This window comes from Dromaius novaehollandiae, chromosome 13 (assembly GCF_036370855.1).
Source record: "Dromaius novaehollandiae isolate bDroNov1 chromosome 13, bDroNov1.hap1, whole genome shotgun sequence".
Lineage (NCBI taxonomy): Eukaryota > Metazoa > Chordata > Aves > Casuariiformes > Dromaiidae > Dromaius > Dromaius novaehollandiae.
The window spans coordinates 14,206,733-14,233,983 of record NC_088110.1 but is presented as its reverse complement, the minus strand read 5'-3'; the positions used below and the strand labels follow the sequence as shown (position 1 = coordinate 14,233,983).

General features: G+C 38.9%; 1 protein-coding gene across 1 annotated transcript in view; it reads left to right on the top strand.

Moving 5' to 3' along the window:
• The first annotated feature begins 1,609 nt into the window (after positions 1 to 1,609).
• LOC112987640 (transcription initiation factor TFIID subunit 4-like) overlaps positions 1,610 to 27,251 on the top strand; it is a 152,443-nt gene continuing 126,801 nt past the window's right edge. Inside the window, exons 1-7 of the mRNA XM_064519675.1 lie at positions 1,610 to 2,832; positions 6,608 to 6,780; positions 20,610 to 20,747; positions 21,977 to 22,204; positions 22,943 to 23,065; positions 24,901 to 24,990; positions 26,888 to 27,145. Of these exons, the coding sequence (XP_064375745.1) occupies positions 1,695 to 2,832; positions 6,608 to 6,780; positions 20,610 to 20,747; positions 21,977 to 22,204; positions 22,943 to 23,065; positions 24,901 to 24,990; positions 26,888 to 27,145 (2,148 nt within the window). The 5' untranslated portion in view covers positions 1,610 to 1,694. The remainder of the gene's footprint in view (positions 2,833 to 6,607; positions 6,781 to 20,609; positions 20,748 to 21,976; positions 22,205 to 22,942; positions 23,066 to 24,900; positions 24,991 to 26,887; positions 27,146 to 27,251) is intronic.

Sequence of the window (27,251 nt, the reverse complement as noted above, 5' to 3'; positions counted from 1 at the left end):
TATAGATACACATGAAAAAACTATCACATGTACACTTCTGAACTCTTAGGAATGTACACTTTTTTTTCTTTTCTCTCCTGCATCCATGAATCCTGTTTTTCACAAGCACCGCTGTGCTTTCACATTCATGTACTGCACAGTCTCCCATTTATACATCCTGATGAGCCCTTTCCTCTTTTAGCACTTTTACTAGACACTTTATTCAAGAAATATGCACTGGTTTAATTTCAACAGACATTTAGATGTATTTAATTAAGTAGTGTGACCTTGTTTGGATATCTTTAATTCAATTTAGAAGTGACCTTGATTTAGCATAAACTTGTTTCTAAAGGTATAAACAGCAAGTATGACCCCAAATAAAAATGTTTAACCTACATTTAGAGGAAATGGATGCTAACAAACAAATTATTAGCAATTAGTCTTGTGACTCAAATAAGTCATACGATGTATGACTTAATAGATTGAGTCTGGAATCGGAGAAATGATGTATGCACAGGTGCATTGTGAGCCCCCTTTTTTTTTCTCATTAATGCATTGTGCAATTGAAGGTGGGTCACTCTCTGAAGCACCTTTTTCAATTTTGTGACTGGATGTCTGCAAACTTTCAGGCCACAGAGCAGCAGCTCAAGGCATCCAAGTTTGCAGACATCCAGGCTATTGTAGGCCAGCAGAGAAGGGTTTTGGAACCCAAATTGTTTTCTGTTGGCAGCTTCACAAATACATGGTTATTATCACTTGTATCCAAGAACAGATGCAATGAACTGTGGGCAGTGGTTATCCAGAAAGGCAAAATCATTTATTTTTATGGCGCATGACATGGCAACACCCATGAGGGTCCTATCAAGAAGCTACTTTGACATTAGTCAGGGGAACGATGAGGTAGGACCCCTGGCTTCCTGTTTAGTTGTATTTCTGAAACAAACAGGTGAAAAGGGTGTACTGAACTGTGTGCCAAAGTATTTTTTTAACAGAATAAATTACCGTGAATTTCCTGTGGGGATGCTGAAGGGATAAAGCAAGTCTGGGCAGCTGCTGTGGTGATGCAAAGAATTTTTTTTTGAAGCCTTTTACCTGTGTCCACATTAGGAGATGGTGTTACTGTAAGCACTCCTGTCTAGCTAAAGTAGTAGCTGTGGACCTGAACATCTACAACTCCAGAGCAGAGGTGCACACAGGCTCTCTGCCTGCACCTTAGCATTTCAACCAGCCGCAACCAGCCGCCCCCGTTGAGGGAGTTAGTGCCGGGCAGCTGAGCCTAAGCGTGAGGTAAAGCGCTGGCTGCAGCTCTCATCGCAGGGGCTGAGGCGAGGGCAGAGTATCGAAGGTGACGGGATGGCGTGGAGCTCCGCTCCGCTCCCCTCCCCGGGGTGCAGGCCCGCCGCCCGCGCTGTGCGCCGCAGCCTGCCCGCGCCGCGGGCTCTGCCGGCCGGCAGCGCCGGCACCAGCGCACCGCGGCTCACGGAGGGCTCCGCAGGCCGCAGCACCCGCCGCGACGCGCCTACACTCCCCGCCCCAGCCGGTCGCGGCTGCCGCGCGGGGCTCCCCTCGCGCGGGGCCGGAGGGGCGGTGCGGCCCCGCCCCCGGCCGGCGCTTGGGGCGGGGCAGGAGAGCGCCGGCCCCTCCCGGCATGCCCCGCGCGCGGCGGAGGCCGGCGCGCCTGCGCGCTGCGCGGCCGGCTCCCAGCTCAGCGCAAGATGGCGGCGGGCGCCTCGGACCCCCTGGAAGAGATGCTGCTCTTCTCCGAGGAGGTGGACGAGAAGGCGGTCAGCGACCTGGTGGGCTCCTTGGAATCGCAGCTGGCCGGCGGCCGGGGCTCGGCCGAGGGGCCCCAGCCCAGGACCTCCGCGCCGTCGCAGCAGCAGCAGCCGCAGCAGGGGAGCCTAGCGGGGGGCAGCAGCCCCGACCGGCAGCAGCAAGGGCATCCCGCGCCGCCTCCTCCTCCCGGGGCCGCGGAGGCGTCCGGAGCCGCCGAGAGCCGAGCCCCTGCCCAGGGGCCGCTCCCGTCCCCGTCCCCCCCGGCGGCGGCAGCGGCGGCGGCGGCGGCGGCAGGGAGGGGAGCGAGTGTAAACAGTAGTAGTGTGCAGCAATCACATGGAGCGGCTCCGCGCTGCGGCAGCCCCGGCGCGCCCGCCGCCCCCGCCCCGCCGCCCGCCGCCGCGCCCCCGCCCGCCGCCGCCCCTGCCCAGCCTGTCAACAACCATGTGGCCGCCCCCGCGGCCGCCGGCGGAGCCCGGGCGGCGGGCAGCCCCAGCCCCGGCGGCAGCCCGCCCGCCGCGGCCACCAGCGCGCCGCCGCCGCCGCCGTGCGCTGAGGCCGCCGCCGGGGGGGCCGGGGCGGCGGGCGGCGGGCGCGCGGGGGCGGCGGAGGGAGCCGGAGCCGCCGCCGCCTCAGCGCCCGCGCCGCTCCCCGGCGAGGCGGCGCACAACGGCGAGGGCGCCGGGGGCCGCGCCGCCGCGGCGGCGGGCGGGCCGGCGGCAGTCGCACAAGTCAGCACCCCCCAGAGCCCCGCCGCCGCGCAGCCCCCGCCCGCGCACGGCCCGCTGCCCGCCGTGACGGCGCTCAGCCTCTCCGCCGGCCCGGCCCCCAGCGCCGCCGCCCCGCCGGGCCCGGGCGCGGGCGCCAGCGCGGCCCCCAGCGCCGCCGCCCCCAGCGCGGCGCCCAAGCCCGCCGCCGCCGCCGCCAAGGCGGGCGCTGCCCCCGCCGGCGCCCCCCAGGCCCTGTCGCCGCGGCCGGCGCTGGGCGCGGCCCAGCGCATCGTCGCCCCGCAGCTCATCGTGAGGCCGCCGCAGCAGACCACCATCCAGCTGCCGCCGGGCTTCACCATCCCGCCGGGTAAGTGGCAGTCCGGGGCCCGCCGGTCCCTGCCGCGCTTCCCGCCGGGCACTTTTCGAAGTTGTCGGTTTTCCCGCCGCTCGGTCCGCTGGGAACGAGCACACGGCGAAAACGAGCCGCGGCTGCCCGGGGGCGAGAGCCGCTGAGGTCTGCGGGTGCGGGGCGCGCGGAGCCGAGTGCCGGGTGCTGCCCTGCCGGGCGAGTCCCCGGCCCCTGCGAGGCGGGGGCTGGCGGTCACGGTGAGCTGCCCCACAGCCGCGTGGCGAGCGCCCGGGCTCGGGAGGGAAAACGGGAAAGAGTTCGCTGGGAATCGTGTCATGCACGTCCTGCTCTGCTTTCTGCTCCACTCTGGATGCAGAAAAAGTTTTCTCAAAGAACGTCTTCTGATACGAGCCAGGTGACAGCGCCCAGGCTAATTTTCCCAAGTTAATCTGATTTTTTTCATTTCAGCATAGGTGGTTGTACCATTCCCTCCTGTTTCTGGGCTGTCTTTGCATCACTAAATTTTATTTCTAATTCTGAAGTAACCGTAACACCCTGTTTGTTCTCCTCTTAGTTTCTTAGTTTTCTTTACTAAGAACCTACGTTCAAAAGGCTTGACAACAAACCGGAATAGTGCCTTTTCATCCCAGTGATCCCTACTTTAATTGTATGTTTTCTCCTCTGAAATTTTGAAGGGTTGCATTCGGTGCTCCCTAAATCAGATGCTCATATTGCAAAGAGCTGATAACTTTGTTTCCTCATGGTTTAGCAGATTAATTAACATTTAAACTATTTTTTTCTGTGAATACTGCTAGCATAATGATACTGAAGATAGATGTAGTCAGAAATAACATTTCTTTCAACATGTGTTGGTGAAACTATTTTGTTCTCTAAAATATATTTATTAGGTAAGTGGAGCGAAAAATGTGATAGTGTAAAAGCTTTTTTCTAATTTAACTTCATTTTAACTAACTGTATATTTGGCCATAGTTTACAGAACTTCTGCTCCAAATTCTAATACTCCAATCAGATAAAGCTCAGTGGTTTCATGAAGACCTAATTAACCTAAAACATTTAAGAAGTTGGATATAAAACTCAAATTATTGCTATCTAGACTATATTTAATAGTTTCAGCCTTTGATTTCCCATTGTTAATCTACATGTATATCGTAATTTCCCATTCAGTTTCTGAAGCTGATTGTGTCAATACTTTGTTATGTTATTTGTTTTTTGAATGGAAGAGGAAAACAGAGCCCTTGAAAGCAATCTTGTCATAGATTTAGAAAATATTACAGAAATAGTACTATGGAAACTTTTGAGTTTTATCTTTAGATTAGTGAACAGGTTATTAGTGATTTTGAAACATCACACTTAGCTCCCATAGTGTAAACTTCTGTCTAAAGCAGAAATTTAGAATCAGTTTTTGAGAGTTGTCTATCTTAGTATATAATACAAGCTCCTAAATCGGGTATTTCATCTTTTTGGGACTGACAGTAAGGCAAATTACCAGTTTAGTAGTTCAGTCAGATTCCGAGGATATAAATATTTTGTATGCATTGTTTGGTAAAAGAAATTAAAACCTTAAGTCCCCCAAACTAAATTGAAACATATGAAAATTAATACATGAACCTTTATGTGCGGTAATTATGGCTGCAACTTTTCTTGATACTGTATAGCGTATGTTGCATTAATTTGCCCATTCCATTCAATTTTTTTTATTCAGAATGAGTTTTACAAATTTAGAAGAGAAATTAGGAAAATACATGTGAATTGGTGTGGTATAAATAGAATGTGTGCAATTTTTGGTTTTTTTAGATGCATGGTAGTCTGTGGCCTATAAGTTTTATTTAAAGTTCACAACGTAATTAGAGAAGTGGTGTCTGTTTTGACCAGTTGGGCCAATGTACAACTATTTGTGTGTCCAGACGGTTTAGGAATAGTAATGGCATACATGAAATAATCATCTGCTTACAGAGTTTTCTACAAATGCAAGCTCTAAGGCTTGGTGTTTGAAGGGCTCACGGACCCCAAAAGTTAGGCTTTTAAACATTTATATATAAAAATTTTTGAACTCTTTTTAAAAAAAATTATTCTCTGGGCTTTGAAAGAGAGTTATGATCATGTCTCTTGGATGTTGTCCTTGCCATAGCTCTCTATACCTTTTAGCTTAAACCTTGATTTCCAGAGCTCTTTAATTTGTAGCGGCACAGATTTTCTGTCTGTGTGCTTTTAGCAGTGGAGGTTGGCTGGAGGCACCTGAGTCTTGCCTGAGTGAGACCTTTTATTGGCACAGTAGTTCACACACATGTTCACCACAGGATCAGGACTTGTATTTCTATGTCAGAGACTGAAAGAAAGATTTTCTTGGAGGAAGCTACTTTTGGAATTTGTTACTTGCTTGATACAATAGTGCTCAAATTTCTTTATCCTCACAATATGTTGCAAAACCTGTCTATTTACTGAGGCTTTTTCTTTTTTGTCCAAAAGCTGATAGAGATGGGTGTATGCTTTTACTTCCTTTGCTTTCCCTTGAGAAGTTAAAAAATCTATATATGAAGCAATTTGCACAAAGAGATCAGTTACAGAATCATTGTCTACTCACTGCATGTTATCAACAGCTTAACAGAGATTTCCTAAATCCTTATTTTTTGGTTCTCCAGTAGCAATAGGCAAGATATTTTCTTGTTTATAGTCCTATTCCTCTTTGATATTACACTATATCATACTTGCGTCTAAATTATTAGAACGTACTCTGGAACTAGGAAATTTTCTTGAAATAATCTGGTTGGAGAACTCTTTCTTAATTCTGAGTGAAGTAAAAGAAGCATATTACATGCTCTGCTGTGCTTTTCAGTAGCCGTAAAGCTCCAGATGGCCTGAGGGCCAATTTAGCCGCTGTCTCCCCTTTTCTGACCTGCTGATTGTAGAAAACGTAGGCCACTTGCACTAAAGGCAGAGCTTTGTGGCACTGACTGTGTTTTGTGGAAGGCCTCTACCTGTGAAATGTGTCCCTAGAACATAATCGAAAGGTATGCTCATTTACAACCAGAAAGTGTTGGAAAATACGTTTTTGTCAAAGTACTTTGACAGTCGATTTTAAAATAATTCCTCTGGTGTTTTGCTAGAATGTTTGCTTTTCAGTCGTCTCGTGTTGAAGAGTAGTTGTGTTGGTTCTCTGCATATGGCAATATTTTTCATGATATCTAAGCCATGTGTAGTGCTTCGTAATACACTGATGGTGGGTACCAAATAAACTTACGTGGTAAGGTTCAAACACTAACTAAATCTTGAAAATTATATAGTTAGAAATGCGTCTGGCCTAATATTTGCATGTATACATCCCCTAAAGCTGTTTTAGTAAAGCTCTCATGTCATTGTCCTTGGTATGTTTGTACTGAATTCTATTCTCAGCTACTGGACTGTCATTATAGTTTGTTCTTAATTAATATGTCTTTCTAGTTTTGTCCTGCTGACTCTAACTACACCTCTAAATATTGCTGCACTCCTATACATGCCAGTTATCAGTTTTTTCACTGCTGTTGTCCATAAACTACAACTGTGGGAATTCCAACCTGAACTGTATAATAATTTTTGTTTGCTGGTAGGGATTCCTTTTCTTCTTTGAAATAAAATCTTTTATTATATCAGAGTAAAAAAGAAAGATACAAGATAAAAAAAAAAGTAAGGTGCTCTACATTAATTTTATTTTGTGTTCTTTAGTTAGATGGTTCTTTATATATTATTATTTATATTAATCTTTATTCTGTAGTTACTCTTACTTTATCCTCATTAGGTATGGTCTTGGTGCGCACGGATGCTGGACAGCTTGTCATGGTCCCTCAGCAGGCTCTAGCACAGGCTCAAATGCAGGCTCAAGTACAAACACAGGGACAGGGTCCTACCAGCATTTCACCCAGACTTTCAGTGCCCACAAGTGGTCCAGTGTTTCGGCTATCAACAACTCAGGTATGTCTGGTTTGATTTCACTTTGCTGTTATGGATTACCTCTTCCTCTGTCTCGCACACTATTAGTCCGTATGATTTTGCAGATGTGTTCTACCCCATTTTTTGTATTGAAAACAGGAAATATTTTGTCAAATGCAGTTTAGTTTCTGGGACCTGGGATTTTTTTTATGTATTTGAGAAAATCTACGTTATAGATTCTTTCAAGACACTGTTTAGACTGTGAGTTCATTGGAGGTAAGAAGACTCAGTCGTAGCCAGAAGTTAGTTTGGAATATATACCACTGATGCAGCAAGTGACCCTTGTTCTTCTGAATCAGAATCATTCTGGTTTCTGAGCACAGTACGTGGATGCACTATATAGTCAAATTTCACTAGAAAAAAAGAAAAGAAAAAGCAAAGCTCATTCAATACAAACTTTTACAATGATTAATTTTTCTGTTACCCTTTATTCAAAACAAGGGTTTGATTCCTTTGATCCACTACTGGCTGCAATCTGTCTATACTTCAAGTTATGCCTGTATTTTTGACATTTCGTTTTTTATACGAATTGACAGGATAGTATGCTTTCCTACACCAAACTATTCAGTAGTGTGCGCTTTTTTCAGCTCAGAGTGATTTATTTTCTGGGGTGAAGGTATGTTGTTACATTTTTAAATTACTTTGTAATCTGTTTTGGTTTAAAATTTTGGGCCGTTTGGGGCTAGAGGTGAACTATCTTACTAAAATGCAGATGCAAACATTTTTGAATGTTAGTAGGCAGTAGTTAGGGCAGCTGTGACTTAATAATAGACGGAGCTAAGGTCGTGTTGCCTGAGGTCTTTGTGAATGTGATAAATAATCCTGAATAAGATGAGCTGAAGAAGATGCCTTTAAAGTTTTTTTGATTGATTATTGGGTAGCTCATTGAAATAACTTAAATGTGTATTTCAGTGTTAAAGATTTGATTGATAGGGCATTATATGCTTTGCGTGTTACAATGTATTTATAGCCTAAAAGATTGTTTAGTTTAATTCAAAACTAAGAACAATGATAAACATTTCAGGACAGAACAGGAATGTAGGAAGCTGGAATAAAATTGGCGAATTGAAAATGAATGAATAAAACGAGATAATCTAAAACACAGAGTAGCCAACTAGAAAGTAAATTTCAGACATGAGTGTATCTAGGAAGGTACTAGCTCAACCGAATGTATCTTAGGAAAAAGACCTGGAAATATTTGAATAATATTATGCTGACAGAGAAAAGCAAAGCATTATATTGGATGGAATACATAACAGAATTCTCTGCAGAAAAGGCAGCTGGTGAATATTTACATTTGTGATACCTGGAAGGAAAGGAAGACTTGTAGAATCTTCCAAAGATAAGTGTATTTTAGGAAAAATAAACACAGACAGAAGAAAGTACAGTCTATGTTAATTTCCAGAGTTTATGATTAGTTTGACAACAACAAAAATTCAAACAAGTTCTCCTTTTCAGTTTGTGTGTCTGCATTTGGTTGTTTAGGGTTTTTTGGTGAATAAATACAATCAAATTTTTACTGGTGACAGCAAGAGCCTGTATAGCACACGTTCCAGCAACAGATTCAGAGACGAGTGTATAGCATAAATGCAAACCAGAGTTTGAGGGGTGGGGCTGTACCAAAAATATGACATCAGGCTGTTAAAATGAGTTAGTTAGCTTCAGCTGTTTCCGCTTCGTATTGTTAGTTTTCACATAACTTTAACACCTATGGCTAGTATGCAGAATTCAAATTCAGAGTGGAATCATTTATAGCATATTAACAAATTGTCTGTAATTTGAAAAATATTGAAGAGTTGAGCTTTGTGCATAGAATCTTAGGAAGCACACAAAAATGTAGGTAGACTGTTTGCTGCCTGTGTTCAGTGTTTCTTGGAAGACTGGAGTTTGGATCCCAAAGTCAACCTTAAGATGTGCGCACAGCCAGTGTTTGGGAGCTGATCATGTTGACCTCAAACAGCTGTTCTCTATTTATATGAGGCAATCAAGGTTGTGGAAAGAGTATAATCTAACTTGCTAGATTTTTATAAAAAACAACTATGAGGACACCACATGTTGATGTGGTTGTGGAGCTGTCTGAACGCTGACGGAACAATTTCTGTCTTTAGAAGGACATAATTGTTTTTGTGCACGGTTCTGCTCAGGCTAGATACCTTGCTGCATAGCATTATTGGTATTCCTTTATACTCCTTAGGGCTAAAAAGCTCGTTGAGAGTAGAAAAATCTAGCAAGGGGTTAGGAATAGCAAGTGCTTTACAGGATGCAATAGCTTGAATGTTTTAGGGTTGTAGAATTAGAATCGTGGTATTGTAGCTAGTCAGGATTCATCAGCTTTGAGAGATGTGTGGCAACTGCCCAACCGGTATTGCATCATTTCTTTATTCGCTGTAATTAATAAAGATAAGAAATGATTAAATATAGTCCTTGGAAAATGTACATTTTACTTCATGAATCTGCATGTCGCCTGCAGGCTCTTTCATTTTTGCAGTGCTTATATTTTGTATATATTTGACCTTAAAATATTACAGAAAAAAATAGTTGGCAATGTTTTAAAGACAGATTGTAAACGTTTAAGTTCTAAAGGTTTTTATTATATCAGAACTAGACTTTCATCTGACTAGGTGGAAAGCTTATAACCAGAGGCTTTACATTGCTTTTCTGGAGAAATAACTGCCTAATAACAAATATTACGCCAAGCTTTTAGAAGCATCATTTTTTTTTGTTGGAGTAGCCATTATGATTGATCAAGAAAAGGAATAAAGTTCTAAAGTACAGATTGTGTACTGAAAAAAAACTTCTTCTAGTAAGTTAGTAACTGAATTTTTTTCTCTTTCAGAATAAAGTTCTGATTTCAGAAAGCTAAAGTCTGTCAATTCAAATTTGCAATAAAAATTTGTGAAAATGTGGAAAATAATTTTTCCCATATGTTTTATGTCTATAAAGTGTAATATTCAGGAGTCCTGGTCTCTACTGTGACTGAAGCACAGACAAACTACATGTGCCATCAGCTCAAGACAGACAGAATATAAACATTCAGTGCTTGAGTCCTGAGAAATATTTTGCAAGATTGACAAACATTGCAGGCTGTGTCCTTTTAACCTCTAGAACATCAAATACATATCTATCCATTGCATTAGTGGAATGATTGGTATTTTGCTACTTAGAATTCATTAAATTTGATATTATATCTCTATTCTGTTATTTTAAGATAGCTTTTTTTGGATTAAAATGCAAGGGGGGGGTTAAGTATGTGAAATTTAGTGAGGTACTTCGGTCACTGAGTTTGTGTCTTACTCTGAGAAAACTGTCAAGCTTCGACTTTGGTAGTGTGGACTTTCTACATTGGTGGGAAATTTGTGGTATAGTTTGCACGTTCTAGGAAATAGTGTCTTACTACTAAGAATGTACAATCTGTCTCAGAAAAGCCAAAGCCTTTGTGCTTCATAGGTATTATTATTGCATTTCTTTGGATTGTCCTGATTGCTATCCAGTGTCAAAAATAACAAGTTATTCAGCTTACTAAGTGTTTCCAGCTTTATAGTTATAATTTGTATGTACACTTTAATTATTTTGTTAAGAAACAGTATTATGAGCTATGCATTTAAATATAAAGCACAGGTCATTAAATAACATGCCACAGAAATTGCAGAAACTGGTAGTTATTTTTGGCAACTCATTTAAGAACTGTTTTGAGTAAAAGCTGGAGACTATAAAAAGACAAGAAGGATGGCTTGATAAATTACCAGAAGTGTTCATCCGAATGTCTCTCCCCTCAACAAATAATTCATCCTCCCCCCTAAAATAGGAAGAGGGGAAGAAAAGAAAGGACGAGTAAGGAAAATATTTTAAATGTTCTTAAATGGGACTGACTTGACCAATATGTAGAGAGCTGTCCAAACTGTCTTCTAACCTTACTTCCTCAGCCTGATGATATAATGATTTTCTTCCCATATCCGATGACCATCATGATAGCTCTCCCAGTTATTTGCAAAGAAAATGAGTGCAACTGAAGCAGGCTCCTTGTGGAAATACCTCTAGCTCCAGCAGCCATGCTGACTTCCAGGACAAGCGTGTGAGGGAGCCATCACCTTTCTCTAGGAGCAATGAAAGTCGCTGAAATAGAGAAAGTGTAGTCTGCTTTCTGTTTGGATTCAATATATGGCCTCAGCATAACACTTTCTTTAAAGACAGTGATTTTATCTGTTACCTGTTGATAAAAACCATATTCCATTGCTGAAGGTTCAGAAGTCAAATATCTGTATCTAACAGTATTTACCTTTGTAGGGAGCTCATCCAGCCGTTCCTCCTCTTCTCCTGTTTTTTTTTTAAATATTTAGATTGCAGTGTCAAACACACAGAAGTTCAGAAAGATTAGATACATAACTGCCCATTCATCCTGCATTAATCTCTTCCATACATGTGCAGTGAATTACGGACTTTGCATGATAAACGTACGAAGGAAGAAGCATCAGCTAGACGTTCGAGACACAGAATTGATGTTGCACAGCAAACGCATCTGGTGTTTCTTAAATTTTGAGTGCTTGTCTTTGCAATTTAAATTATTGTTTGACCTTGTAATACCTTGCTCATGTTTTTTTGCAGCTTTTAGGAATTATAGGTAGAGGATGTAAAACAAGTGTAATATAGCTTTTGAGACAATTTTATATGAGGTTCTTGGAAGGAGATAGACAAATCCTTTTTGAAGGAAAGACGAGTTCTGTTCTTGACTCTTTGGTGGGGTAATCTTTGATTAGGCATTTACTTCTATTACTCTTAATTGCTGCTCTGTAAAATATGAATAAAACCTGCGTGTTTCAGTTCCTAGTGGAACTCTGGAAAGCTTCCTAGTCAGGACAGATACCTTGCAGGAAAGTTCTTGGTTCTGATCAGTTTAATGCCCAGCTAGAAGGCTCTGGAGCATGGGAATGTGTCACAGAAGGATGTGCAGTGTCTGAAGGACAGAGTGAGGAGCAGTGAAACGGAGTTAATCAGAAAAATCAGAATCTGAAAATAACAGAGAGAAATAAAATCTGAATATTACAGAGAAAGCAGTAGTTAGGAGAAGTACCTATAATGTGGAGATATACTGGACATTTTAAGGATCTTTTAGTGTCTTTATGTTTTATGTAATTAAAGTGTTAAAAAGAAGCATGAATATGTACACTTGTGCCATAAATTAATTTTAATTTAGCTCCAATTATAAGAGAGCAGAGGACTGTAAGGGGGGGAGAATACTAACTACAGTGTTTTAGGAAAAAGAACACAACATTTTTCAGATTATGAATATAGATTCATCTTGTTGCTGCAGCTAACAGAAGCTTGTCTGTCTTTTTCATATTTATTCTCCCGTATTTTACATGGAAATACCCAGTCTTGATTATGATCTTGTTATACATTGAGTGCAGTATCTGTTGCACTATGAATACTTTTTTAATGATAATGCACATAGTTTGTATGAAAAAAATATACCTAATGAAATGAGAAAAATATTTGAATGTTGAAAGCAAACAGTAGTTTGAATTAACTCTGCATAATTTTAATTGCTCAATTATCTTTCTACATGTTTTAGTTTCCTTTTGGTTTTTATTGAAATTAATGTTAGCTGATATTAAAAAATGATTAATGTTGCTAAAGTTTTATCTGTTATAAGGTCTTGGTTAAGATACAGATTTTTTAGAAAGTAGGAGCTATAATTTCATGGAACTTTAGTTAAGCTTATTAGAAAAATTTCCTTCTGGAGCCATGTATTACAAGTTAGTTAAATAAATGTGGATTTTCTTGCATTTACTATATTTTTCAGAGATTATAAATAATTTTAGAAGTTTTTAAAGCTGATTATTTAGACAGTTAAACTTCAGCCTTCATATCCTGTTTTGAAGCTTATACTTGTGAAATTATGAAAAATAGGTAGGTGCTGCCATCTAGTTTTTCTTTGGTGAGTTTCTTTATCTACATTTTTCATTTATATAGTTTATGACTTTTCATGCTTTTGATGCATATTTTGTTTATTGGTTTTGGTACTTCATTACCCAGAGTGCTTTATATGCATAACCAAAAAGCAAAACCAAGTTATTTAATTATTTTAAACAATTTTCAGATTTTTTAAAGTTAGTTACAAAATTGAAGTTGTGCTGGCACCAAGAATATAGAAGCTTGAGAAACAACCTTCCACAGCTTTGTATACAGAAAAGACCAATGTTAGTTTTAAGCCTGGCCCATAATATTTTATGATGTAGTACCTATTCTGTCAACTTAGAACTAGGGTGAAATGGTGTATATTGGAATTTTAGTATGTCTGTTTCTGAAAATGAATTCAATTTTAGAGTTTGCTAATGTGTCCGTTTCAAGTTTGATTAAACGTGTTTTCCAATGTTAAGTTGCTTTGCATATTTTTAGCAATTAAAAAAAGTTATTTTAAAGTTATGTGTAAAGTTTGGGTTAGTCCAAGTGTTTAGGCACATAAATGAGCTACCTAACAATTCTACTACGGTTTTCTTTACATTGCATAAATAGAACAATCAATTTTATTTATTCATTTTTTTAAGAAAATAACTTTTTTTCCTAGTCTTGTTATTTTGTGCTTTAGACATTATTCCAGCTGTTACTCTGAATTTTAAGTTCATGATATAAGCTTCACTGATTTATTTTCTGTATTTTGATGTTTGCTTTCAGTTAGTAAGTTAAGTTCATCGTTAGGAAAGTTTCACCTTACCATGCTTTTTTTTTTTTAAATTAAAAAAAATGGCTTTTGAATTTGTGAAGAGTGCTGAATCAACTGTCCTGGAAGTGCACATATTTTTGCTATGGGAATATGCCTGATGCAGACAACAGCAGCATAGTCTTTGCCATCGAATATGATGTTGATAGCAGCTCTAAACTTGCCTGAAACTTCAGAATGTGTTCTCTCTAAAGCTGAGCCTTTTGAATCTGGCATAGTTCTGACAGCATGCTGTTCCTGTGGTTTCAGCAGTGTTTATATTTCTACATCTACCTTTAATATTGACCATCTTTTTTCCTTAGCTTTATTGATCTTGTTTTTCACTCTTTCACCTCCTTCCTATTTTTCTGGCAAATAATTGTTTTACTTTTTGCAGAAATTTTAAGCCAATTGATGAATCTGTATTGCTGTCTATAATGCATTACCATTATTCTAAAATAAGCTGTTCTGTACTATTTCTTTTGTATAGACAACTTTTAGGTTTGTTTCTTTTGTATGATATTCTGCAGAATACATTTGGGTTAGGAGGATAGACAGGTTTCTGGAGGTTAATGGGTGCACCTTCGTGTTAATTATGTATTTAATGGAGCACTTAGTGTCACTGAAACTTAACTTAAAACCTGGACTGTAGGCAAAATGTTATGTATCTTTCCTCCTCTTCATGGAATTCCAACTTCCCGTGACATAGTTGATCAAGATTTCTATGAGACTAAGTTAGTGATCAACTTGATAATTGTCATTAGTGGTTTAAATAATAATTTACTTGTTTTAATTTTTAGAATGCAGTTTCAGGTCATGTTAGTGCATCTTCAGTTATTGCTACTGGTCCTGTGTAATCAGACATTAATGTATTTGTATTTGCTTTTTGGATTTGGAATTTGGAACAGTTATTACTTATCCGAAGATGCAAGAGCTAAGGTTATTCTTCTAATTCCTTTAACTTGATGAAGGGGGAATGTGTTTCATATTCTGTTTTGCAGGTTTTATAGGTATCTCATGCTTCTGTTATTCTAATTTCTACAATGTGTACACTGGACAGTTTTCCTTAATGAAGAATTATTTAACATTTTTCGCTGCACTGTTCAATGGGTTTTTCCAAGCTTATTTGCAGCATACTATCAAAGTCCTCTTTTGAAGTGGGAATTAATAACCAAATATGTTTTTTTTTGTGAAGCTTATCCCTATAATATTCTTTTAACAACTCAATCAAGAGGACTATTAGCCTCTTTTTATAAATAGAAAATGGAGGCATTAGGTGAACAATTATAAAAATATTGCGTAATTTTTTTTTGTGCTCAGTTTGACTTCATTGTCTTCAGTTGCAGCTGTGAGCGTTCTTGGTCATAAACCCCACATTTCAAGTTATGCACTCATAAATATACAGCACAAGAGTGTTGATTACAACAGAATATCTGCATTTGTGTGCAGTGGAGCATTTGTGCAGCACCACAAGCACTGTGCAATTCAGGCAGGAGTACAGTCTAATTTTAGGGCCAACATGCAGCTGCTTTTTAGTCAGCAGATTATCTGGTTTGCCGGCCCCTTCCTCCTCTCCCAGTTGCTGGCCTTTTTTGTCTTTATACATTCCAGCGTTCGTATCGAACGAGGCCGGTGTCTGAAGACAAAGCTCCTTCATAACCCCTCACAGTTCTGGAATACGGTTCTAGAATACCTGTCCTGGACTGAATGAATCGGTATTTCTGTAGGAAAAAATGGCCAAAGAATACATTGTATACCATTTTTCTGAATTCCTGACTTTACAGCTTTAGTGTATTGTGCATATGTTTCATAGCATTAACCAGTATGTGCTGTCATTTTGAAAGCCACATTTTTAGAGTTTCCTAGACCCGCTGCGTACTTCCAGTAACTGAGCTAACAGAATAAATCCGTAGTGGTTATAGATGGAGCAGCTCTAGAGGAGAGAAAGCACTTTGATGATGGGTTATGTAGGTGTTTGCTGCACCAGCAGGATGCCGAGACTTCGAAGGTCTGGGTTTTGAACTCAGAACTCCTGATTTCTGGAGGCTTTCTTTGGGCCAAGCCCTTCTGCCTGTCTTGTCTGATCGGTCCCGGTCCTGTGTCTTCCTCCCTGTTGGTTTTCTTCTGTGTGAACCCGGAGGGGACATGAGAAGCATTGAGAGCACAGCAGCATCTTCCTGCTGTGGGCTCTGCTGCTTGACCCCGGGCTAGGCTGCAGTGTCTCCGAGTGGCAATCACGGTGGAAATTCTGCCTAGTGTTGACTCACTTATGAGAAATTCGACCACCAACAATCTTCTGTAATCACGTGCAAATCCCAAGTTTTTAAGCAGTTAGTACTTTGGCTCAGTTCGGTTGTCTTTTTACCTGACTGAAAAAAAAAAATCCTCGACATACAGATTACTCTGCAACCAAATTTTAAGTCCCTGTTCCAGGTGAACCATAATCAAAAAAAACGCCCAGTCTGAGGCAGTCAACAAGCATATTAAATTTCTCCATGAACATTTTAGAAGTCTAACAGAATTTTAAGAATCAGAAGACATTTTGGTAATAGAGAGTGTTAATACCTTAATAGTATGTAGGGCTACCAGCTTTGCCTATGAGAAAGATTGTATGAATTTTTTATTCTAAAAAGAACTACCAGATTTGACCTTTACCATATGCTTCTGCCAGTGTCTGTGATCCCACCTTGTTTTTTTTCCCTTTGTTTAACATTGTCATATTAGGATGGCCAGTTTTGTTTGTAAGAAATCTGCACTGAGTTTTATTTCAGATTTTGCAAATCTAAACCTAAAAGTCAAATTCTGCTAAAATTGAGCAGAATCTCTGCTCTTAGCAGTTGTCATATATTGAAAGACAGACAAACTAAATCATGATGTGGATCTTGATAAACTTTCCCCTGCTTTCCTGTTAATATTTGCTTAAATACTATGGGAGTATTTTCTGTCTTCCTTTGGTGATTTGTAGTGGCAAAGTTGATTGGCAGGATTGTTTGTGAAAAGTACATGTAACATTTGTCAAAAGTAAGGTTTCTTGCTTTATAGCACAGAGATTGAGTTTCTTGGAATCGAGCAGAGTGGTACCCTTAGTCTTCATCGGTAGGTGGTACTGTAATACAAAATATGAATATGCCACAAACCTGTTTCCAAGGATTTACTTACATCAGTGTATTAACCTGTGGAAGTTCAAACTGCCTTGATTTTATAAAGCTGTGAATACATGATGCAATACTTAAAACTGGTGCAGTCTTGCCTTGGCAATGGCAAATTATCCCCAGATATTTTGAGGTTATTTTTCCCTATTCAGATGGCCTGGTTTTTCAAACGCAGCCTGTATGTTCCTTATACTTCCCAATCTAAAGTCAGCTTGTGTGTGCACAGCAGGTACAATGTTATTTGCTCCTGTTTATGCCTCAAGCTTTGCCTCTCTGTTCATGTGTCCATAGCTCTGGGGGGAAGCTCTACACTGGAAAGTTAAGATGTAGCTATTTAGAGAGTGAATTTACTGTATACAGAGTAATTCCAAACTGACTCCTTCTGTGATCAGTTATAATGTGCACTGACTGCCTTTGTGCAAAGTGACTTATTTCGCCCTGAAACCGGAGTAACTTGCATTATCTGCGTGACTTGTGCAGCCAGAATGAATCTTGGTATATCCACCTTCCAAGCTGGCCAGATATGAGCCAGATCCAGCTTAAAGCCTTATTTCCACATTTGCACTGTGCTGCACTCCACTTACAGTATCTAGCCTCTCTGTATGGACAGAGCAAACTGAGGTCTGTATGCAAAAGGCTGTCTTAGCATGCTCCTGTGTGTCTACGGGGATTTGTTGTGGACTATATACTGTGTTCATTCATGTCCTTGTGTCTGGCGTACTGATTTTCAAGTATACAAAAAAAGCTTCTTGAACGTTAATTTACATACTTAGGAAACTGAAAAATATGTGATGCATCTAGTCAAAAACAATAAAACTACATTTGAAAATATGTTCCTTTCCAAGCTTCTGCTGATAATTTTGGAATTTAATCAGCATCATGCCAAATCTTAGCAAATTTACTTTAAAGAACATCGTGAATTCCTTTAAACTATTCCACTAGAAGCTTGACACATTGGATTAGGCCTTTTTTCATGTAACGTTGAACATTTTTGTTTTCTTTCTGATGGATTTTTCATGAGATCTGTTTACAGCTTTCCCTTTCCCTAGAAAATTCAGCTATTGGTTTCTATATCATAGTTTTTCCTAGTTTTATTGATGTGTTTGTGTTGGGAGTCTGTTATATCGCCTTCTGGCAACTTATCGCTGTCATTTGTAGATCATTTCCATGATGCTTACAAATTTCTCTAGGATAGTTCCTTGTTAGGTTTCCAATCCACTCATTTCATACTTTAACATTTAAGAGTTTTGGAGCTAGATATGTAAACTGTTGCATTATTTTGTTCACAGATTTTTGGTAGTAAGGCATTTTCTTACTACACAACACATTAATCGATTTTACTGCAATTTTGCATCAAAAGGTTTTGTCACTGGTGGTTTTTAAAACAGTGAATTTAGTCTTCATTTTGCACAGTTGGCTCTTGTGGTCTGGCACTGTGAAATACTATCTATGGGATGTGCTGCATACTTTGGGTAATATGCTGTTATGATACTGAATTATATATTTTAATTATAAGCAATTTTGTTTTCAAGTATATTCCTATGACAAATTGTAGACATTTATTAGCTGAGAAAAATTCTCTAGCTGCCGGTCTGAGCTTTGTATTTGCGGATTTCTGGCTGCAGGTCTTTCTTGGAACCAAGAGGCTGCCAGAAGTTTGCCTGGTTATCTGCTTTCTTTGTAAATCCTCACCTCTGGAAGCAGTTACTGACAAGAAGGGGACAGATTCAGAACACAGGCATGCTGTATTTTTAGTTTGGAAATACTGCTCATAAGCAAATGAACAATATATACAGTATTTATGTTAAATGCAAACATTCATCAGATACATATTGTTTCATTCAACCAGTATTTTATGGAATTTGAAACTAGTGATCTCCTTTAAGATGGAGAAAAGAAGTATGTATTTAAAAAAAGAAAAAGCTCATGTGATCCTTCTTCCAAAAAGACAGACAATTCTACCTATTCATGATGATGCTTTCTGTTGCCTCTAGGCTGCCTCAGTATGGAAGACATCCCAACTCAAGATTTAAAAAATCTTGAAAGCTATCCAAACAGGAAAAAAAAAAAAAAAGGTTTTGTTCAGATGTCAGGTAGATTTCCCCCCCCCCCCCCCCCCCCCCCCGAGTGCAGAAGATTGATACCCAGTAGATGATGTTGCTGGACTGATTGGTAAGGAATGCTTGGGGCTTTGACTGCCTGTCTGGGCCTCTGTTCTTTCTGGAGATCTCTTAAGTGTACTGGATGTTCTTTGATTTTTATGTAGATTTAATGGACAATGTAAGAATCTAAAATAAGCCATTGTTGATGAATTATGGAGATGTATAACTAAAAATATGAATCAAGGAAAATGACTTTAATCTTGTGAGAAACAATATTGTCCATGATCTTTTACTCCAACTACTTAGAAAATGTATCAATTTTTCTGAATATATGTTTGGATGCAAATCTTAGTAAATGCAAGTTATAAGAGAGTATAAGATGTGAGACCAGTGGTGAAGAGGAAGCAGCTAGATGACCTTTGTATTATTAATACCCATGCAACTTTGTCTATAGGTATTTTGTGCTGCCATTGTGCTGCCATTACTTCACAAGAGAATCTATAAGCATAATTTATATGATTTAATTTCTTTGTCGATAACTGTGCATACCATAAAAACACACAATCCCAATGGGCAAAAGTTGACCCTCCTTGGAAATGTCAGTAAGCATTAATGGTCATAGACATTGCCTCTCTCTCCAGAAGAAAAGATTTCTGTGGGGTTAAAATTGAGGCACGTGATGGGGACATGACGAAGTTTTTAAATTGTTTTTGAAATTCCTTTGAAAGAGAATTTAACTTTTGCTTTCGAAGAAAAAAGAGAAATATATGCAGTGTATCTCTATTTTTCTGTCTTGTTATCTACTTTGAGTGTACTCAGTACTTGGCCACACTTTCAGCAGGAATCTCAACACATGCTCAGCTTTGGGTTTGGATGTGAATTTACTAATGTGACGCAGTAGGTAGATGCTGATTTACTTTATTGCATGTACAGTTCCACTTTGCAAGCAGACACCACATTTTATAACTTTATGCTTACAGTCCTTTACAAAACTGGGGTCTCCATTTTTAATAACAAGTGGTTTTCTTTTGTTGGAATTGCCACATTGTGTGCAATTATGCATTTCATCCATACGTTTTACGTTTCTGTAGAATTAAATGACACTTTCCTGTTCACATTTTTTGTTCCTAAATCTAGTCTGATTTATCCTTTTATTTGATTATAAGGGATTTCAATATCTCTCCTAATTAAAGTAAATCACAAAAATAGTGGACTTTTGCTGTGTAAGAAGAATTTAATGTTCTTCAGTTGATATTAGTGAGAGGTGGTAAGTCAGTGATTTTCCTTCATCTGCATTTAATATTCCAGTTGTTTCTGTTTACAGAGTGTGAGTTCTATGCCAGTGATGCTCAATATGTTTAGACTTAATTTCTGTACAGTGTTTGCATATAATTTCATCCAAATTTATTTTGAATATTTTTGTTCTTTATAGTTTCTCTCCATATTATTTTTTTAAGAAAAATCACTGTAATACATCAAATGGATCAATATGTGTTATTGACAACTATAAACTCAGATTTTGATGAGTAAAAACATCATGTAAATATTACAGCTTAACTAACACATTGGTCTAACATCAGTTTTTCACAAGTCACATCCTGTTTTTTCTGATCTTTTTGACATAGCTGTATGAGAAATAGCTTTTAGGAGAAATGTTGCAAATATCTTACCATTGAACAGTAAGAAAGCTAATTTTTGCATTATTTGTTACTATATATTTAGGAACAAGTTATGGGTAAGCATATTATAATTTTTCTTTTTGCAGAGTTAGTGATTATTCATATAATCACTGTTAGTAAAAGGCTTGGAGATCAAGTTATAAAGATGAAAAAAGTAAATTCCTCGTTTTTCCTTTACTAGCAACCAACTTCTGTAGCCACATCTACTGTCCGCCTAGGACTTCCAGTGCAAGCCAAAGTTGTTCAATCAACGGCTACGCCAGTTAGTGCTACTTCTGCTGCGACTCTACCAGGTGGCTCTATTCTTTCACATACCACAGTAAGTAGCAAGAATGTAAAGCACAAAAGATGTGGGGGGCGGGGGGGGAGGAGTTCATAGTTTTATGATTTGTCTAAAATGATTTTGAGAAATGTTAATAAACTGCTTGTGTTGGAAACATAAGAACAAAAATTAACGTACAGTCAGCTCCCCATTACGCAGGTGTTGAGTGATAGCCTAGATATTATTTTGTATTTATTTTCTATTGTTTCTTAGATAATAAAAAAGGGTAATATAGGTTCAGTTTTAAGCTTCTTTTTAAAGGAAAAACTTAAATCAGCTGATCATGTAAGTATTACTTCAGTGCTGGGCATGCTGGACTAGGGCTGGCCCCCACAGAGAGCTGTTGTACCTCTGCTCTGTGGTCACCAGTGCCTCACTGATGCATCGCAGTGCAGGTGCCTGGAGTTTTGCATCTGTGCCCAAACAGAGCAAACTCCTGCAGTGAGCTTGGACTGGGAGGTCCTGGACACTTCAGCACAGCGCTTTGATGCTGGCTGGCTGGCTGAACTCTCCACTTTCTGCAGTGCTGTTTGGTATGTCTGCTTTAGACTTTTTGGTACTTTGAAACATGGCATATTAGGTCAGGCAGAGTGTGAGCTCTGAACGGGATTGCATGTGTGTAAGTGGTGCTCTCTGCAGCCTAATAAGCTTCCAAGCTTTATAAGGTTGAGGAGTAGGTGACACAGCCTTTGCATGTGACCAAGCTAGGACCAGGACAGCTTTTTGAGGTAGGGCTTTGCGCTGTGCCAAAGCATATTTACTGCTGCTGGGCCCAGATTAGACCTGGAAGCTGTATTAGTGCATTTGTGTCATATGCATCTGAGCTGTCACTGTAACTGTGATATCGATAATTGGAAACCTGGTGATGTGATCACAGATCATTGGGAATTGGCATGTTTATAGTAAGGGCCAATTTTACAGAAAGTTGGGTTACACAAGTAACATCAGCATGGTGATATTAAAGGGCTGGATTATAGCAATTCATTTTTAGTGGTCTATTTATTTTTGTAATAAAAAGCTTATAATAAGAACTTTTACTGTTCAGTGTGGTTAAAGGGTGACAAAATTAGGGTTAAAGCAAGTAAGTAAAGTCAATGGTTTTATTTTGTCAACAAAGGTATGTTTGAAAGGGAGTGAGTTTTTCTTATTGGGCTTTTAAGAACTTTATGGTTGATTTAAAAGAAGAGAATTATCTGGATTTTTTTTTCAATATAAAATGTTAACAGGTATCAGTAGCTGCAACAAGTGCTCAAAGTTTATTCAAGACAACAGTAGCAACTGGAACATCAGCTTCTCAACAGCCTGCAGTAATTACTGGTGGACAAACTCAAGCTTCAGTGCAAACCCAGGGTCAGCCTCGGCTGCCACTTCCACCTCATACAACAGCACAAGTACCAGCACAGCCCCAGGTCATACCAAGCTCTCCTGTACCCGGAACTACAGTGGTATCGCAGGTAAGGGTGTAAACTCTAGATATGTAATTTTCTTAGTGTTGTATAAAATTTTCAGATCTGTTCAGAAACAGAGAGAACATCTTTTCATGTAAGTCCACTTCTTGTGATGAAACAAATTCTTTACAAACTAGAAACTCTTCCTCTCATTTCAACTAAATGGAATACAAATTCCGAGAGGGATGATAATGGTCAGCTTTCCCCATCCTGCCACATATGTTTCAATAGTGAGAGAACTCTTTCTGTAATCAGAACAATCTGACCTTCAGTCTGTGGACTTCATTATTATTATGTTGCTGGGCCTCAAAACTGTTGTTACACTGAAGTATAACATTTCTGGTTCTCAGAGTAAGACAAAATTACACCATATAAAAATGATGGCTGAAGAAATTAGAACATCAGTTTTTACACTGATGAAGAAAAGATTAGATATGAAGATTGGAAACTATTTCTGATCTGATTTTACTGTTGTAGCTGCTTTGTACAAGCATTGAACCAATCATTTAAAAAATTATTGATTTTTTTATTAGCCATAAGGTATGATATTTAGTAACATAAAGAAGTGACGAAACTGTCAGGTAACTAGCAACAATAGTAGAATAACTGCAGATGTATTGCAAATCTGTCTGAATTAGAACCAATTCTGCATTTTCCTTATTTATAGTGATTAGTGCATGTGATGATCATGATTTGAGTAGCCTGCATCTGACTGTTCTTGTTTTTTTCTTTTGACTTTTGCAGGAAATGCAAGAGAATGTGAAAAAATGCAAAAACTTTTTAGCTACCCTTATAAAACTTGCTTCTCATAATTCACCTTCTCCAGAAACGTCCCGTAATGTGAAAGCTCTGGTTCAGGATTTGTTGGTAAATATTTAGTTATCTTTCATTATGTTAGTTTTATATTAAACATTACTTATGCATGCTGAAAACTATTGATTTGATCGTGACCATTTTTTTCCCTATAGTAATAATGAAGGGAGATGTGCTACCTCAAAATGCAAATATTCTGTGCACTACACATTCACAAATCTGTTAAGTTAGGCTTTCCCCTAGTTTATGGAAAAGGAAACCCAACCAATTATTTAATAGGTATTTATGGAAAATATTCTTGTTTTAATGGATAATATTTTGATCATGTTTATTTAGACAAACACAATAAAATACAAGATTTTTTTCTGAAGGATTCATTAAGTTTCTTTTAAACCATGGTGTTTTATGGAACAGTAAAAAGCTATTAAATGTTGTAACTGTAAGTGTTGCAACCACTGTATGAACGTAGAGATCTCCCTGTGAAATGCAGTTTAGTGTTTCTAGTACTAAAGGAAATGTATTCTGCTAAGCTGCTGAGTCCACTTAGTTCTGCAGAAAAATGTGGCTGCGTGTAGCCTTAACTGCAAAGGGATTTCAAGAGGCAAAGAGTTTCAGCTAGACAGAGTCCTTGGGCCTGGAAAAAGCCTGACTTAAAGTAGTCTCCAGTACAATAGATGTTTAGTGAATTATATGAATGTATTGCAAATATATATTACTATGGACTTGGACAAATAGATCAGCTTCTTAAAAGAAGGTAAATATAGTCTATAAAGAATTTGGAGTTGAAAGTGGTTGATGTATATTTTTTTGAACTGCTTGTCAGAGAAACCTGTGTATTTTAAACAAGCCTAAGACTTTTTTTATAAAGTAAGAGCCATCCAACAATAATATTCAGTGGTTCCAGTAAAAAAAATGGTTTGACTTTTGAAAACTAGGAAGGATTAGCTAAGTGAAGGTAAGTACTAGTTATATTTTAAACAAAATATTGAAGCCCATATGTAATAAATGTATTTACTGGGGGGTGTATTGGTTTGTTTTTGTTTTGCTCTGTATCAGCCCAAGGAAGCTCATGGATGTTTTTATTACAATCTGAGATTTTAACTAATGATATTTTGAAAGTATTATAAAATACATTTGGATTAAATGGATCTCCTATATTTACTAAATATATTATAGTTTTATATATTTATTAGTGTATATTTTATAACATATAATTTGTGTATACATGTGCACATATGTTTGAATATTTTATATATAGGTATATGTACAATTTTTATGCAGGTGTCAATTAATATATACACATCCATGTGCATACTTACTAGATTAAACTGGACTTTCAGAATTGGTTTTGAAATTAAGTAAAAGTATTTTCCTATTACAAGAGCTAGCAGCTGTTGAAATAGTTTGCAACTAGCAAATAGTTTCAATAGTTTGTTTCAATGTTGCAATAGTTTCAACTACCCGGTTTTGGATTAATGTTTTTAACAAGAGATTGCTGTGTAAAAGTTATCGAGAGAATGGAATTCCTGAAAAGACTTGAGTGTTTGTGGGATCTAGTTGTTTCTTAAAGCATGCATCCCTGAGGACACTATGTGTATAAATGTCAGAGATGCCTTAATTCTGAGCAGCATGGTAAATACATAAACTAGTTCTTAATGGAAGGATTTTATCGCTACAGAGGAGTTGAGTTACTTGAATTTTAAGTGTACTTCTTGATATGGTAGCCAAGCTAGCAGTGTGTGTGTGTGTATATATGTGTGTATGTTTATATATGGGAAGTGTGTGTGTTTCTACACTGTGAGCTTGCCAGTTGTGTATGTTCTCATTATTATCGAGAAACAACCGAAAAACTGAACTGCGTTGTTGTGGGTTTCCCTTCCCTCACCAAGGATGCAAAGATTGATCCAGAAGAATTTACAGGCCGCCTTCAATCAGAGCTCAAATCATCTCCTCAGCCATATCTTGTACCTTTCCTTAAGGTAACGTAAATGTTGTTTAGATAAACATGTCAATGCAGATGTCAGTACTTGAAGTTTTAGAATATACTTTTAAATGGCATTAGCTTTGCCTGTCTAGAGCAGGACGACTCAATTAATTTTTACTTTGCAGTGCTAATTTCTGCTCCGATGGGTAGTTTTACCGGTTCGTACGTGCTCAGCAGGCCACCCGGCGCAGGCTCCAGCTCTGCCCAGGCGGCCAGGCGCCGCCGCCTGCTCCATGGCTGGGAGCTGTGGCGCTGGGCTGCAGCCAGCTGCTCTGGGCCAGGGTGCTGGAGTGCGGAGAAGTAGTGGTCTCCTCCAGGAGGGAGGCCTCGTGTTTGGGACCTTGGCTTAGCTTTAAGCAAAACTTACTTGTGGTCCAGAGTTGAACTGGAGTAACTTCTTGAGTAGCTCTGCTATAGAACATTTTAGTCACTAATTTTAAGTAAAAAAGCTGTTATTCTTTAGTTTGGAAATTATACATTGTCTGTTTTGTGGGGAAACTTTACTCTTATAATGCATTTACTTTTCTGTGATAGTAGATTTGTTTTCTGTGATGAAATACAACATTCACATTTGGAAGAATTGCAGGTTGCTTCTATAAAATGCTTCAAGTAATTTAATAACTTCCATATTATTGATTGCAATCTATATATGAGTCATTTCAATACATACGTAATGGTGACTATTTAAAAACTAAACTGAATAATGCTGTTTAAATAATTAATTATTAGGTCCTGTCTGTAAGCTGGGACTAATCTTGTCTATAACTAAATTTCTGATATGATAGCAAGTATTAATCATTGGGTCCTAAATTAGTGTATGAAGTGGTAAACTTCTAATTCATTCCTTCTACATTAGCTACAATAGCTTCTGGATGCATGATTATATACCTCCATACAAACCACGTTTGCCCCAACAAACCACAACTATCATTTCAAAAGCATTTTTCTTCCAGTCTTAAACTTCTCAGTTTAGGACAAATTTCCACCATTTCTTCTGTCTCTTCAATTTTCCTACAAAATTCTCTCCCCTCCCATCTTTTCAAGATACCGACTCTCTTTTTGTGCCTTTTCCTGCTCTTACTCTGCAGTCACTTCTTGCATAATGATGTTTTAACTTGTTTCCTTTCTTTGAAGTCCTTTCTTGGCAACAGCCATTATGTTTTTAAATAAATAGTAGAAGTTTAGGAGGGACTGTAGCTTGGGTCGAACACTGTTGAATTCTACAACTGCCTGGGGGGAGCACTTCAGAGAACACTGCTGCCACTTAAAAACTAAAAAGTTTGTTTGTAAAGATACAGGATATCCTTCTAGAAGTGTATTTTTTGGTTGAACTGATCTGAACATGAAGCATACAATAGTATGCTTTTCTAATCCAGTCAGAATACATTAGATCAGTAATATTACTGTAAATAATTATTGCTATAGGGCATTAACAGTTAAATCACCTTGTTCTAGGTACTGGAGGCATGTCAGGAGAAGTAAATTGGTGCAGCTTAACACTTCTAGCATGCAGTGGGAATAGAGTTGTTCCCACTGTTCTGCCTTTCCTATTTCCCTTTTTTGCCCTTCCTACAAGTTCTGGATAGTCGAGTGTTTTGAGGAGGGAGTGTTCATGAGAGGATATCATATTTTCCTGTTATAGTGGAATTAGGACACATCAGAATCTATAGAATTGCTAAATTCAAAATGAAAGCTTACTAAAAATGTAAACTGAACTTTTCCTCTTATGAAGTATATTCAGTCTGATTTCTTTCTGAGTAATAGGCAGATTGCATAGTTGGGAAGAAAGCTATATTCTTCTAATTGTATTTATAGCAAATTTAAAAAGGTTTTTTTTTTTTTTTTTGACAACCTGGAAATTTGATATTTCATAAACTTTCTTCTGTTTTTAGAAAAGTCTACCTGCATTGAGACAATCTTTACTGAATAGTCAACATTCAGTTTTGCAAGGACAGCCGTCTCAGCAGTCACTTCAGCAAACCAAGCTATCACAAGTTATACCTCAATCTGCCTCTGGAAGTATTTCCGCTGTTGTCACAACGCAGACAATAGGAATAAGGCAACCAAACAACATTTGCACGGTCTCTGTATCAAATACAGTGCAGCCTCCTCAGGTTAAGGTGGTACAGTCAAATCAGAGTTCTCAACTGGTAGGTACTGTAGTATGAAAACGAATTTTTAAACACACTGAATAGCAGCTTTTAATGTTATTTTTATTTCAGGTGGTTTGGGAAAAATACTTTCTTTTCTTTGTAT